At 39.8% G+C, this 15,776-nt stretch overlaps 1 protein-coding gene across 6 annotated transcripts in view; it reads right to left on the bottom strand.

Annotated features, from left to right (window-relative positions):
- The window catches only part of LEF1 (lymphoid enhancer binding factor 1), a 124,374-nt gene that overhangs the window by 26,097 nt on the left and 82,501 nt on the right, over positions 1-15,776 (bottom strand). For 3 of the 6 annotated variants that reach the window (XM_032254822.1, XM_032254821.1, XM_032254825.1), the window contains exons 5-8: positions 10,492-10,582; positions 8,748-8,831; positions 6,573-6,695; positions 5,341-5,503 (exon numbers count right to left, since the gene is read on the bottom strand). In XM_032254822.1, coding sequence (XP_032110713.1) covers positions 5,341-5,503; positions 6,573-6,695; positions 8,748-8,831; positions 10,492-10,582 — 461 coding nt within the window. The remainder of the gene's footprint in view (positions 1-5,340; positions 5,504-6,572; positions 6,696-8,747; positions 8,832-10,491; positions 10,583-15,776) is intronic. The other 3 variants (XM_032254824.1, XM_032254823.1, XM_032254826.1) reach the window with 1 other exon arrangement.

Genomic DNA, 15,776 nt, shown 5'->3' with positions numbered 1-15,776 from the left:
TGTGCTTTTGCTTAAAAAAAAAAAAAATAGAGGGAGGTGCCAGAAAAACAAAACCACCTTGGAAACAGTTACCTGAAGCACAGTTCTTTGTACTAGTAGCATAAACGTTAGGCAAATTGAGCCAAAGAAGAAGGTGTGTCTGGGGTAGCAGCGGTGGTTTAAATTGGGATGGCAAAGTCACACTGCCTCTAGCAACTGACGGCTTTTTAAACCTAGTAACAAGTGACCTATTATTACAGACCTTCACAGGGAGAAAATCCAAACTGGACACAAAAGGAAAAACATCATCCTTTTTTTGCCTTTTTTTTTTTTTTTTTTTTTTTTTTTTTTAAGACAGGGTCTCGCTGTGTTGCTGGAGTGCAGTGGTGTAATCATAGCTCACTGCAGTCTCGAACTCCTGGGTTCCAGCAATCTTCCCACAGCAGCCCTGAGCCAACAGGATTACAGGAATACATTACCATGCCTGGCTAATCCTTGATTTTTTTAAAGAAAAGTGATATTTATGGTGGGGTACAGTGGCTTATGCCTGTAATCCCAGCACTTTGGGAGGCTGCGGTGGGCAGGTCACTGGAGGACAGTGGTTTGAGACCAGCCTGGGAAACATGGCAAATTCCTGTTTCAACTAAAAATACAAAAATTAGCCAGGTGTGGCAGTGCATGCCTGTAATCCCAGCTACTCATGAGGCTGAGGCATGAGAACTGCTTGAATCTGGGAGGTGGAGGTTGCAGTGAGCCAAGATTGCACCACTGCACTCCAGCCTGGGTGACAGAGCAAGACTTTGTCTCAAAAAGAAAACTGATATTTACAGTTAGCTTTAGTGCTAAATAAAGATGATTGGCAAGAGGCAAAGTTTTACCAATAAGGAAAAAAAAATTAGGGACAAAAAGAAGAAAAGAAGAAGTCTTCCATTTTAAATTTGTTTGTTCATTTATTTGACAAGTATCATTCCCCTATACACAACACATTTTGTTACTGTAATGTATCAGTATAATTTTACATAACTTACAGCAGCTGAGAAAATCTGGAATCATAAATACAAATTAACTCCCAAAATATGTATCAAGGTTGGGTCTTCTACCCGAGCAATCAGGTATTTTTCAGTTAAAACAGGGAACAAGTTGACAAAAGACCTCAGCTAATGAAACTGAGTAAAAGGCACGGAGGCAAAGTAGGCATAAACTAAACTATTTATTTACAAGTTCAATTACTTTAAATTCTCTGTTATTTCTAATGTACAAAACAGGCTCACAAATAGAAGATCACTTACCAAAATGAAACAGGAGATAAAATGATGTTATTAAAGTTTTGCAATGAAAACAAAAAGTCTAGTATAGACTCAAAAGATGGTCTTTCTTTATGGGAATTTCTGAAACACGATTAACTAAAAATGCTTCTCTATCTCTGTTTACTGCAAAATAAAGGGTCAAACTTTTAAAAACTCAAATCTCATTGTCAAGATTCCACCAAGTTGTGGGAAAAATACCCATGTATTTTGAAAAAACTTGAAGAGTTCCAAGATAAAACATTCTCATGATAAATTTGTGAAAAATGGATTTCCTTTAATAGCCAGGAAGGTCTGAAGAGAAAAGGCTTACTTTAAAATAAAATTTGTGCTATTATTATTTATAATATGGATTAAAAATAAAATTTTGACTAATTCATATGAATGAATACTTCTATTTTACAGATATAGTAAAAGTGAATAAAAATCAAAAGATAAAACACTCTGGGATGGATTTAAGATCCACCTTTAAGAACTCAAATTATCCCAGTGTAAAACTTCATGATTTTGAAGCCAGAGACTTTAAAGAGTTAGCAAGGGCTGCCCTGCCAGAGGGGAATTATAAAAGGACAGAAAACCTGATCTTAATTAAAGATCTCAGAGACCTATAAATAGAAACAGGTGTCTAAATGAGAGACAGACAGGGACCCCAAATAAGAACCATCCTTTAGGACACATGCTCGGATCTGGGGATTGTTAAGGGAGCTGAGAAAGTAGCAACTATGGGAAATGTGCATTAAGAATAGGAAGCATACCTTCATATCATATCCTCACTTACTCTCTTGAGCAGGAAAGTAATTCCCACTGGAGGGCCAGGGGGCACTTAACTCAAAAAAGAAAAAACTCAGAGTTGCATACAAGCTGAAATAAAAACATTAGCCCTTCTTTTCCTCTGATTTCTTCTATTAAAGAGTCAGGGAAAATGATGATCAGCTTTTAAGGTTTTAAGGAGGAATTCTTCCAAGATGATGGGAATCACTCATCTGACATGATCTGGCTTGGGAAAGCATTGTAATTATTGTTCTTAAATGTTTAAGAATCCACAGGGAAATAGAGCATTGTACACAGGACACCAAAAAAGCTATAATCTCACCGCACCCTCCCCCAGAAACCCTAGTGTCTTGCAGATCGGAAATAGCTGCATTTTGAGGCTCTTCAATAGGGATCAATAATGTAAGAAGGCCTGCTTCCCTCCTGTTCACATGGACTGGAAATCACCTCCGTGGTTTCTGTTATAAATGCTCAAATTTATTAGGTTTGGAGCAGACATGGTAAAGTTATCATTAACAATAGCTAACACATGATCCTTCATGTTTCACAGGGGTTGTTAGATCCTCCTCAGCTGAACGTTCATTTGCCGATCATGAATTTCTTCAGAGGTCGCAAAAACAAACACAGGGTCGCAAATTAAGATATGAAGAACATCAACAAATTAAGATGAAACATTTCTAAAATTATAATGTGATTATAGTGAAAATGTAATTTGAATTAGAGAAATTCAAACTTTTTCTACCACTCTTCAGCCAACTAACTCAAACCACTTCAATCCCATGCAAAGTACCTGGAAGGACCGTGTCTTCTGGCTGACAATTGGATAAACAATCTTAGAGTGTCTAGCCTAGTTGTAGCCTGGCGCCTGGTACACAATAGGTGCTCAGAAAAATATCATAGCGTTGGTAAAAGGATGAATGAAAAGAAAAGGGCAACCCAGAAACTTGGCAGGTGTATACTTGGTGATTTAGAGAACAGTCTTTCTAGAATCAAGACTTCTGGGGATCATACACATTCTTCCATGTAAAGCCTCATGGTAGAACAGCTCTGCTTCTGTCCTGGAAGGAGCGGCCACCTCTGTTTGCCAGGCTGGTCCCCCACAGTCCTTGCCTTAACTCCCTAAAAGGGCTAAGCACTTTCCTGTTTCAGAGGCGACACACACATGCTGCTCCTTCTGTGTGTGGGGAATTCTTTTTTTTTTTTTTTTTTTTTTTTTGAAACGGAGTTTCACTCATGTTACCCAGGCTGGAGTGCAATGGCGCGATCTCGGCTCACTGCAACCTCCGCCTCCGGGGTTCAGGCAATTCTCCTGCCTCAGCCTCCTGAGTAGCTGGGATTACAGGCATGCAACACCATGCCCAGCTAATTTTTTGTATTTTTAGTAGAGACGGGGTTTCACCGTGTTGACCAGGATGGTCTTGATCTCTTGACCTCGTGATCCACCCGCCTCGGCCTCCCAAAGTGCTGGGATTACAGGCTTGAGCCACCGCGCCCGGCGGGGAATTCTACCTCTCCCCATTCGTCTCTACTTAGCTCTCACACCTCAGCTTATATACAGTTACCTCAGAGGGCCCTGCCCATGCCCCTGTTGTTCTTTCTCACTAAATCTTATTCCTTACATTCACAGAATTTATCATAATTTTTATTGTCTATTTATTGGGTAATTATTTTTCTAAGGTCTATATTCTGTCACAAAACTTGAAGCTCCAAAAAGGCAAGGCAAGGGCTGTTTCTATTTTGGCTAATATATAACTTAACAATGATTTATTTATCTGTAAATTGTGGGTGGATATTTATTTATTTAATTTTATTTTTTTGAGACACAGTCTCTCTCTGTTTTCCAGGCTGCACAGCAGTGGCATGATCTCGGCTCACTGCAACCTCCGCCTCCCAGGTTCAAGTGATTCTCCTGCCTCAGTCTCCCGAGTAGCTGACATTATAGGTGTCTACCGCCACACATTCGGCTAATTTTTTGTATTTTTGGTAGAGATGGGGTTTCACCATGTCGGCCAGGCTGGTCTCAAACTCCTGACCTCAGGTGATCCACCCACCTCGGTTTCCCAAAGTGCTGGAATTATAGGCATGAGTGAGTCAGCCAACATGCCCGGTTGCTGCATATTTTATTCAGTAATTATTACCTAATGTCCAGGCATCATGCCTGGCCCCAAAAGATAATAATATTTGTTTAAAGAATGACGAAGGGAACTGCATGTGTGGCTTACGCCAGCATTTTGGGAAGCTGAGGCGGGTGGATCACGAGGTCAGGAGTTCGAGACCAGGCTGACCAACATGGTGAAACCCCGTCTCTACTAAAAATACAAAAATTAGCCAGGCGTGGTGGTGTGTGCCTGTAATCCCAGCTACGCAGGAGGCTGACACAGGAGAATCACTTGAACCCGGGAGGCGGAGGTTGCAGTGAGCCAAGAGCCAAGATCACACCACTGCCCTCCAGCCTGGTGACAGAGCAAGACTCCATCACACACACACAAAAAAGAATGATAATGGGGCCGGGCACAGTGTCACGTGCCTGTAATCCCAGCACTTTAGGAGGTCAAGGCGGGGTGGATCACTTGAGGTCTGGAATTCAAGACTAACCTGACCAACACAGTGAAATACCATATCTACTAAAAAAAATATAAAAATTATCCAGGTAGGCATCTGTAATCCCAGCTAGTCGGGAGGCCGAGGCAGGAGAATCGCTTGAAGCTGGGAGGCAGAAGTTGTAGTGAACCGGGATCATGCCACTGTACTCCAACCTGGGTGACAGAGCAAGACTGATCTCAAAAATAAAAAAAAAAAGGAAAAGAAAAAGAAAAAGAATAATAATGGGGCCAGGCAAGGTGGCTCACACTTGTTCACCCAGCACTTTGGGAAGCCGAAGTGGGAGGCGTTGAGCCCAGGAGTTTGAGACCAGCCCAGGCAACATAGCAATACACATTCTCTACAAAAAAATTTTTTTTAAATTAGCCAGGCATGGTGGCAACAACTATAGTCCCGGCTACTTGGGTGGCTGAGGTGGGAGAGTCGCTTGAACCCAGGAGGTTAAGGCTGCAGTGAACCATGATCATGCCACTGTACTCCAGTCCAGCTTGGGCAATACAGTGAGACTCCGTCTCAAAAAAAAAAAGAAAACAGTTATCAATCTAAGTTGTTTATAATGTATCATATCAAATATTGAAGTGCAAATATATTCCATGATCACCTGATAGGTGATTAAATTGGGGCAGATTTTCACAAAGCAGTTCCACGGTTGCCATAAACACTTATGCCTGACTCCGCTACTTACCCTTCTGCCAAGAATCTGGTTGATAGCTGCACTTTCTTTTAGAGTACACTCAGCGACGACATTCGCTCTCATTTCTTTCATGTATAACATAAAAGCATTCAGAGGCTTCTTAATGTGAGGTCTTTTTGGCTCCTGCTCCTTTCTCTGTTCATGCTGAGGCTTCCTAAAAGGTGGTGGTGGTGGTGGTGGTGGTGGTGGTTAGGGGAAGGGGTGGAAGGAATAAGGAAGGGATGGGGAGGAGAGAAGCAGAGCACCTGCTCAGGCTGGGGATAACCCTCTTGCCCCAGAACACTATCAACTTGGAAGAGCAGCTCTTGACTCATTTGATGAAACACTGAGAGGCAAACAACCAATCCAATAGGGTTTCCTATCTACTCAGTGACTCTCTGTGAATAAAACCCTTTGGTTTGAGAAAGTGGACCTGTCATTATAGAACTATGAACACCAAGTAGAAATGGACTCGGCATAGTGAAGGTGCTCCATGTGGGCTCTGAGGCTGAGTTCTTTCGTCCCCTGAGAAGAAGCTGAACACACAGTACAGGTGATCATTCCTCTTTCAGAACAGAGGTTCTTAACTTTTGCAGGGGCTTAAGGACCACTTAGAGAAGCTAATAAATTTTAGGGCTTTCCCCCAAAGAAATGCAAGTTGCCCATACACTGCCTACCACCTCCCCCCTCCCATCCACAAAACCTAGATTAAGAAGCTCAATTACTAATCTCTTCAGAGTAAATTAATTTAGCCCTGCTCCAACAGTCTGAGACAACCCTGGCCCAACAGGGAATCTTGGGCTTTATTTCTTTCCCTTGAATTCTGTGCTGTTGAAGCTTGGGGCCAGGGTAACTGTACTTCCAGAAGAAGGTGCATTAAACCCTCCAGTCTACTTCACTCAGGTAGGAATAGGTTCTCACCAAAAATCTGAACCAAATGAAAATTCAGTGATAAATGGCTAAACAGCTCCAGAGTCTTGAATGCCCATGTTCTGAAGATTTCTCTGTTTTGGTGGGGTTCCCATGATCTTTTGAGGTCCGTGCTCCTTTCCAACTTCAGAATCAAAATCAGCACAGTAGGAATTAAGCTGCTTAATGTCCTCAGGGACACAGCTTTCAAGGCAGAGGTCCACTGAGTTTCACAGTAACAGAAAGAGGTGAAGGATCACTGCTGCAAAGGAGCAACAGTGTAGAAATCCTGCGTAGCCTAAGGCAACCACAGCAGAGCCCGAGTGGATACTTACACGTGCATTAGGTCACTGTCCGTGTGGGGATGTTCTTGTTTGACCTGAGGTGTTACAATAGCTGGATGAGGGATGCCAGTTGTGTGGGGACCAGGAGGACCGGGAATCATATGATGGGAAAACCTAAAAGAAGGAAAGAGAAGAAAACAATGTACTACTGGCTATTGTAGCAAAAGCAAGATGGAATTTCAAAGCAATCCACTAACTGCTACTGGCTAAGAGTAAAAATGCATTTTTATGCACAGAAGCATTAACTATAAATTAGAGTGGGCCGATAATTATTTTTTTCTTTCTGTATTCAGGTGGAAATATTCATAATTATTCCCTGTAGTTTTTTCAAACTAATAGTAGAATATGACATTTTTCTAGGAAGGCTGTAGGCCATAAGATTAAAAAAAAAAAAGTGAATCATTTTTCTTGCAAAGCAATTTTAAAATAAGAATTTCATTAAAAGTCATTATTGGAAATATAACACTTTAAGACTTAGCTTTTAAAGTGATTTTTAAATGAAAGCAAAAGTTACCACGTGTTAAAATCTCTGCCTATATTCCTAAGCAAACCATCACAATGAAAATTCTCTCATCGTGTTGGCTTCCTCATCCATATTAGGAAGCAACAACTGAGAAAAAGGATAGGAATCAGTCTCCCATTTAATAAGGTTTCCATTAACATCATCCAAAATGATTTTCTGTGCAGACATACACTAATGTTTCAGAGATCACATCTTATGGAAAACTGGTAACAGAAATAAGGAGAAGAATTTAATTAAAAGGAAGGATACAGTTCTGCATCAAGGTTAAAAACTACACCCGCCAACGGCTTTTGCCCAAGTATGCTTGTACAGTGTCAAAAAATCTTCAAATATCCACCACCAGCCAACACAAAGGAGGGAAACTGCCATGCAAGAAAAAGAAAATAAATAAACACAGTCCTTTCAATATGCTCTCTAGATAAATTTGGATATGTTTTAGAAATCTTTGCTTTTCAAACTGTTTTAAAGTAAACATTAAATTCAGCAAGAACAACATTCTCAGGTCTTTCATCACAGCCTACACAATTGATTTCCTCATCTGGAAAGGAACTCTGCTAGGACATATATTTTTCAAAAGCAAGTTTTAAAATATTAAGGAAGCATGGTAAAAATACAAATATTTGACCAAATAACGATGCTCTGTTAAATGTATTACTTGCAAAAATATATGATGCTAGTTATTTGCCTGTCAGAATCCTATTATCAGATAGTTCTTACAATGTTAAAAAGTATACAAATATGTTTTAAGGGGAAAGATACTAATTCCGTCTCCTCCCACAATCAGCTACATTTACAAGTCACTGAAAAAAAAAATTTTTTAAGCTATAATTCACCCCAGAAAATATGAAATTTATACCCATATAAAAAAGACAGATTCGCAACCAGTTGATAACCTACCAGTTTGACTTCCGGCACAATAATGCTAGCTCCCTTGACAAAGCCACATTGAACACACAGATAATGCATCCCAAATGTGTGTGTACATCAAGCACAGGGCACAGAGCCATCCTCTCCAGAAGCAAAAGCATCACACACAGCAGCTTCTCGGGGAAGCGCAGCAGGCCTCCCGAGCTCGGCTGGCACAACCATGTCCACACAGGCCTGATTCACACACTAGGACACACACCCTGTACGGACTGCCAGCCTGTCCGCACTGTTCTGTTTCTTCTGACAGCCTCCGTCCAGGAAGGCTCTAGGCTCTGGGCATTTTCAAACACTGCCGCATCAAACTGATACAACTTTCCACAAATGAAGCATATTATAGAACTGAGACCAAACCAGTTTTTCTCCTCCTCCGGCATATTTTGAATCAAACAAGCTCTTCTTGTAATGTCCGCTTTCCGGACAGTTCCATCCCACAGTCAGGCGGTCATGGATTGGTTTGGAGGCAATGCTTTCCAGGGAGGCTGTGTCCATCCCCCGATGGTGGGGCTGGTGTGGCTGGTGCGGCTGCGGCACAGTGCGGGGCTCCTACCCGGGACTCTCTCTGACACCTAGTGTGGGAGCCAGGCACACTGCACAGACAGACACATGGCTGAGGTACGCACCCTCCTAGCCGACCAAAAGGCAAGCAGAGGCGCACAGGATGCAAGCACGAGAAGAGCAACTTGTCCTCGAGCGCCCGGGTTTCCACCTCCACCTACCTGGACATGGAAGTGTCGACTGACAGTGAGGATGGGTAGGGTTGCCTGAATCCACCCGTGATGGGATATACAGGCTGACCTTGCCTGAGGTCACAGAAGAAAGGAACCCATCAATGACAAAACACGAGTTACCAACCAGCAGTAAGAGTTGGATGAGGGGAGAAGAGGGAGATATTTAAACAGAATCTGGTGGCAGTATTACAGACCCCCACATGGTTTCAGATATGTAACTGTTCCCCTTCCTCACCCTCCACCCAATCAAAGCATAATTTGCCTTGAAGGAAATCTCCCACCCTCAACTTGGAAACACACTGTTCACAAATTACATCTCTTTTATTCCATCCCCTCTCCCAATCCCAAGTAGGCACTTGAATGTTTATTGAATGTAACAGAACCCTGAGAATATTGAAATATTCCCTTCAGAGAAGGAGCTGAGTGACTTATCAGAATTTTTGAGAATTTCAGGCAAGGAAAGAAAGAAGAAAATAAAACTTTATATTTATATAAAAGTAAACATTTTAAAAACACCATACCTTTTCCCCCATATATATGTTAAAGTCAAGAAATAAAAGACTAATTCACTGGAATTATTTTCTCTCCACCCTAAGTCAATCTTTCCCTCTGTTCTTTCTACATCTCTCATTTTTCATTTACACAGACGTTATTTCTAGCTGCCAGTGGTACAATTCAGCATAGGACTATTGCCCCTAAGTCGCTAAGTTCAGACAGAATAATTGATCTAGGTTTGAAAGTGTATGCATAATCAATTAAGTTCAGGCAGTTACTGACTAAGAGATGTAATGCTAGGGAGAGAGAGAGAAAGAGAGAAAGCTGGATTGTTCATGGCAGGATGAGCCTTCCTGGCTGAAGAAGGATAATGCAAGGATGTCCAGGCATGGAGATGTGGGCCGATGACATGGGGGCTGTGACATAGAGAGCCAAATGGAAAAAGGAGAGAAACAAGTGCTAGAGCCGAGAATTATTTCTATGGAGAACTGGGGAGGGAAGGGTGGAGAGAGTATGAGAGTGGGAGGAAGAAGCGTTGTGGGCTAATCATAACACAATAAAAATGGCTCTGCTGTATTACTCTTTCTTCCCAAAATATACTTCCTACACCTTCATAATTGAAAAGATTTTGGAGGCAGCAGTAAGCATATTTTTAGAAATAAACAACAAAATAAAAAGCATTAGCATTTATATTCCGAAAAAAACAAGGCCCCCAAATCAGTTTTTTACTACTCTGAACTCAAATTGGACGCTTACTTCTTTAACATCCAAAAATGCTCTTATATTGTTGAATTTCTCTCTAGTTATTTTTGTCATTTACCTCATTTGCCCACTTACAAGCAAAGGTAGATATTCTATGTGGGTAAGTTCATGTTTCAAATATATAAGTTGTTCATTAAAAAAAAAAAAAACCTAGAAAAGGAAAACCACAGAGTACTAACTGTACAGGCATAGCAAATGCCCAAAGCCACAAATTGAACCCATAAAACTATAAACTTCAAAGCAAATGCTACAGTCATTTTCTACCCGTATTAGCAAACAGATTCAATCCATTTCAAAGTCTGTATGTTTTTTAATCTTTTAAATTGAAATGAATAAAGTTAGCGCCTTGCTTGTTGATGTGAAATTTCTTCAACTCCACGAGTGTTACCATTCGCAAATCTAATTTCCATGAATGGAAAGTGGAAGAACATGTGTTCATCAAATGCCTGGCTGAAGGTTGCGGCAAGGTTCTTACCAGCCAAGAGGTGGGGTGATCTGTCCAACACCACCAGGAGACAGGGGATAAAAAGTAGGGATATCAGGAGCTGGAGGATGCCTGGACATGCCTGTTAAACAGAACAGAGAGGTATCATTTTCAGATTCACAGGATATTTAACCAGAAAAGTAACTACATGTTTTATGCCATTCATACTTAAAGTTCAGAATGAAACAATATTTATTCACCAGATCCAGAGAACAGGAGTCAATACTTTTAGCGTTTCTCAAGATTTCAACATCTGGGAAAACTGGGCCTTCAGATAATATTATATTAAGGAAGTCCTAAAGAGTAAAGATGCTGCTTGTAATACAGTTATCAAAATAGACTTTTAAATTATTTATTTTGCCCTCATTACTTCATGTTAGTTAAAATGGTAGACAATTGTTTTGTATAGCATGAAAATGGTTTTTTGTAGAATGGAAAATGACAGCCCTTCATAAGTAGATGACTTGCCATGCTGCTCAAGGATTAGGTAAATTGCCGTTTTCATATTTTCATTGGTTCCCTTATGGACACATAGATTTGGGAAATGTGACACCTCAGAGGATCAAAGATTAATTAGGAATCATCTTCAGCCCCATAATGGTCACACTCGATATGATTCATTTGGTCTCTGTCTGCCACTTCAGCTCCAACTAAGCTCTTCATCAAGTTGAGTCCTCTGGGCTGCAAGGTCAAGTTGTTCTGAATTAGCTGAATTCCACAGAAAATGAGAGTGCCACCAAATTGTTTCTTGAGCTCACACTCCCTGGAGTACACCGCCCTGTAACTGTGAAAACCACCTAAAGATTATACATAATCCTAGTCCCAAGTGACTTCCCTTTGTTTATACCTTACTCTAGGTACAGAAGAAAAAAATGACAAGACAAATGCAGAAAATATAAAATATAAAAACTTAGATTCAGTGTATTTGGGGGAAACTGATTCGGAATAGAAAAACGCCACAGAAGTGTCTTCACATCGCTAATGCTGGCTTTAAAAGACCACTTCCATATACGAGCACATATTCCAAGGTTTAACACCCAGATTATACGTTCAGTGACTATAAATATTATATACTGGCTAATATGTGAAATTAGATGAGTACATGGAAGATGTTTCTTAAATATTCTGCTTTTTACTATTTAAAATGACTAGGAATTTCATTTGTATCTTAAAGATATGGAAAGCCTTGAAACTGGGAATGACAAGAAGTGCTGTCTTCAAAGTTGGTGTTAATTCAACTTTGAAGTTAGAACAAACTATTTCTCAATTCTTACAGAAAGTAGGTGGAAAGGAAAAGAATCTTTAATCTCTTACTTTAAATCATCTCGTGTTTTGCTGTTTTTAAAACAATGGTCTCAAATCTCCTTTATTTAAAAAAATTGTTTTTGTTAGAAATACTGACTCTTTTGGTTACAGTGGAACATAAATTTTTTGCCCTAGGATTTTTTGGGGGTTGGGGGAGTTTGCAGTGGTGATTCTTGACATATCAGAATCATTGAGGAGTTTTTTCAACTTGCTGCTCCCTTAACTCTGAGATCCAGATACCTCCCCAAATCTCAGGGTCTGTAAGGGGATTGCTCAGTCATGGGTGGGGTGTGGGGGAGCAAAATAAAATAAAATCAATATAACTAGACCAAATCTGAAAAACATTAGAAACTTAGTAGAAATTTGAATGTTTTATTCTATTAACTTGAAAATCATAAGAGTCACAGACTACCTGAATTATCTATTTTATTTTTGAGACAGAGTCTCACTCTGTTACCCAGGCTGGAGTACACTGGCAGAATTTCGGCTCACCACAACTTGTATCTTCTAGAGTCAAGCGATTCTTTTGCCTTAGCCTCCCGAGTAGCTGGGACTACAGGTGTGTGCCACCGCACCCAGCTAATTTTCATATTTTTACTAGAGAGGGGTTTCACCATGTTGGTCAGGCTGGTCTTGAACTCATGACCTCACGTTATCCACCTGCCTCATCCTCCCAAAGTGCTGGGATTACAGGCGTGAACCACTATGCCTGGTCCTGAATTACCTTAATTCCTCTGTTTCACAGGTGTGGAAATGGAGGTCTACAGGGGCTAAGTGACTGTTAAGGCATCTATTTTCTGTCCTGAATTTTTGTCACTGGGACATGGAGGGGTAACTTGCTTGCAGTCACATGTCTTTAAGCTTAAACTCTCACTCTGCATGCTACTCCATGTTGTAAGTACGCTTAGAACACAGCAGTAGTGATAATATTCAGAAGTTATTTAACAGAACAAAAAATAAAAACTAGTTGGATTTCACACTTCTGCTAGAAGGAAGGAACTACACAGAAGGTCCTATGCTAGGCATTTAATTTGACTCTATCTATAGAAATTCTATTCTTTCAAATGCTCCTCTCATAGGTAATTTTCTCTGAGAAATCTTTCTTCTTTGAATCTACAAGTTTTTTATTTGTACTTTTAACATGGTACCTGGGATGCTCTTCATTTTCTTTTATAGTCAGTCTGTACAAATGATTTCCAGCATGAGCTTATATACTGCTTGGAGAAAAAGATCATATTTTACCAATTTACGTATCAAACCATGGTTTTCTGCAGAGAAGGCTCTCAGTATTTCTGACCAACTGAACAAATAAATAAGTGAAATCAAAAGTGTTAAAGTAGACCCATTCCATATGCTGGGTCAATATTATCAACCATTTTGCATGTACATGCAAATATATGATGTGGCTTAGGTCATTATGTAAGCAGAAAGTGGATCTGGGTTTTCTAAATAGGTCACTGTCCTTTTAAGATCCTATTTTCAAAGATTCCCAGAAGTGTGTATCTCTCCACCAACTACTATGCCACTGAAGACACATTTCACATCATTTTTTAAAGATTATTTTTTATTTATTTAACTTTTTTAGAGCTGAGGGGGTCTCACTCTGTTGCCCAGGCTGGCCTCAAACTCCTGGCCTCAAGTGATCCTTGCTTCACCCTCCTGGGTAGCTGGGATTACAGGCATGAACTACTGTGCACAGCACATTTCCCATAATTTATTCAACTAGTATTTATTGAACACTTACTATGTGCTAGAGGATATACTCAGCATAGCCTTCAAGATTTTTAAACTTTTATAGGTAACTTCTAAAGACATAGATGAAATAATACTGAAGTTAGACTATATGGATATACTGCTAAATAGATACGTATTTTTGAGGAAGTTATTAATTGCTACTGTTTTATAAAATCACAATAGGACTGTTGTGAAGAATAAATGCATTAATATATGTGCTACGGAAAAGTGCCTGGGGCAAAGTATAAGTATTTGTTGCTATTTGTAAGGATAAAATGAATAATATGTAGATAAAAACAGACATATAAACCTAGGATTTCCTAAAAGCACTTCCCTTTTAATATTTTTACCAAACTCATAATGAGTAGAAAAAAAGATTGGCGCTAACTTACTTTCCCTTACACACACACACGCACACACACACACACACACACACACACACGCGAAAACTAATGTCCTCCCTAATAGGAAATTAACCTGGAGTTGTTTTTCCACAAATGAGAATGAGCTCTCCTGGCAAACATTTTATGTTTATGGAATAGTTCTATCTAAAGTATGAATATGACATTCTTTGGTTGCTTTTTTTTTTTGGCTAAAGCAGAGGGGTTGGGGGAAGATAGAGCTAACTAGTCTACCAGGAACTTTGAAACCAGCTGCTCTGGACTCAGTACCATCACGTGCTAACCAGCTGAGCTCATGATATACCCCAAAAGGCGAGAGAGAAAAAGAATTAAAAGCAAGAGATCTAGTAAGCTTATTTTCTAGGCAACCAAAGTACCAACTGAATGACATAAACTCAGTATCATGTAAGTGGGTGCTTGTTTCAAATTGGAGGTTCTGTAACTCTGAAGTACCTGATGATAAGGAACATGAAGCCAGGGACAAAACAGGATCTTTATATTAAAACAAGCACAAATAGTGTATGGACTGTAATACAAAAATCACACCAATCTTTAGAACAAAATTAAGACTTAAGAAACTGCGAGCAGATAACTTCTGGTGATGACCATTAGTCTCTTCTCTGTAGTTTTGGAGAGTTTGTTTTTTTAAAAAAGATATAACTTACAATTATAGAAAACAAGGTACAGTGACAGTAAGAGACAGAAACAGAAGAAAAACTATAAGTGTAATTGAGAGCCAGTTATAAATTTCACTATTTTAAAAAATTGAACTGTCCTATTATTCTTGAGAGAAAAACTACTGAACTATGGTTGATTTCTTATTCTTTTAATAAGTTAATGTTTCAAAGAGTTTCAAACAGGACCTAGGACAGGGTAAGCACTATTTAATTAAATAAATAGTTAAATAAGTAGTTAAATAAAGAAATAATTAACAACTAAATAGGTTCCCAGATGTGCACCTCCTGCTCAGATCCTGGTCTGAGATTATGACCCCCATATTTCAGTGGCCTACCTCCTGTTTCCCCTTGGGTATCTCACAGACACTTCAAATTCACCACAACCAAGATTGGTCCCCCTCAAACTCACCTGCCTCCTGAGACCCCTTTCTTAATTCCCTTTCTCACTATATGGCCACAGACCTAACTTTTTGACATCCCTAACTCTTTGGAAGCTCTTGATTAAAGGAAGCAGGGTGGAGGAAGGTCTGGGAATAAGACATAAAACAGAGACAAACCTGGAAATGTCTGCATAAGTGACTCTCACCTTCTCGAAGTTAAAGTACTCAGACTCTACTCAAGTCTAGTGCACTGGTAACCAAGTGTTCAAATAAGCATTCTATTTTAACAATGAAGGGAAGTGAAAGCATTAAGTATTTAATGAGGAAATACACACAAGTAGTGGAAACAACACCTAGCCTCTATGCCACTCGATTTCACACAGTCATTAAATTTTGTTGTCCATTGTAAGTCTCAAAAAGGGGTGGACAAAAGGGTAAAATGTAGACAGTGGCAAATTTTCCCCCTTTATGTTCTCTGACTTCAAATCTTTTTTTCTTTTTTTAATATTTTATTTTGAACTTTCAAAGACCCTGTTGAAGTCCAAGTGTGCATGTGTATGCAAAGAGGAACAAGCCACCCTGAGAGCAAATCCACCCTTGAGCTCTGCCCTGAGCATATGGGACCAGAAGGCCTGTGGACCAGAGCTCTCGTTCTTCTCCCATCTCGTACCCATACATGTCAGGCAGAAATGAAATGTTCTAAATTTTCAGACCTCTTGCACTATATATTTTTTCTATAAACAAAGTAGAAGCAAATATTAATGTAGAAGCACAAAATA

This window comes from Sapajus apella, unplaced genomic scaffold (genome assembly GCF_009761245.1).
Source record: "Sapajus apella isolate SASKATOON/1434 unplaced genomic scaffold, GSC_monkey_1.0 scaffold87, whole genome shotgun sequence".
Classification (NCBI taxonomy): Eukaryota; Metazoa; Chordata; class Mammalia; order Primates; family Cebidae; genus Sapajus; species Sapajus apella.
This window is presented reverse-complemented; position numbering and strand designations above follow the sequence as displayed.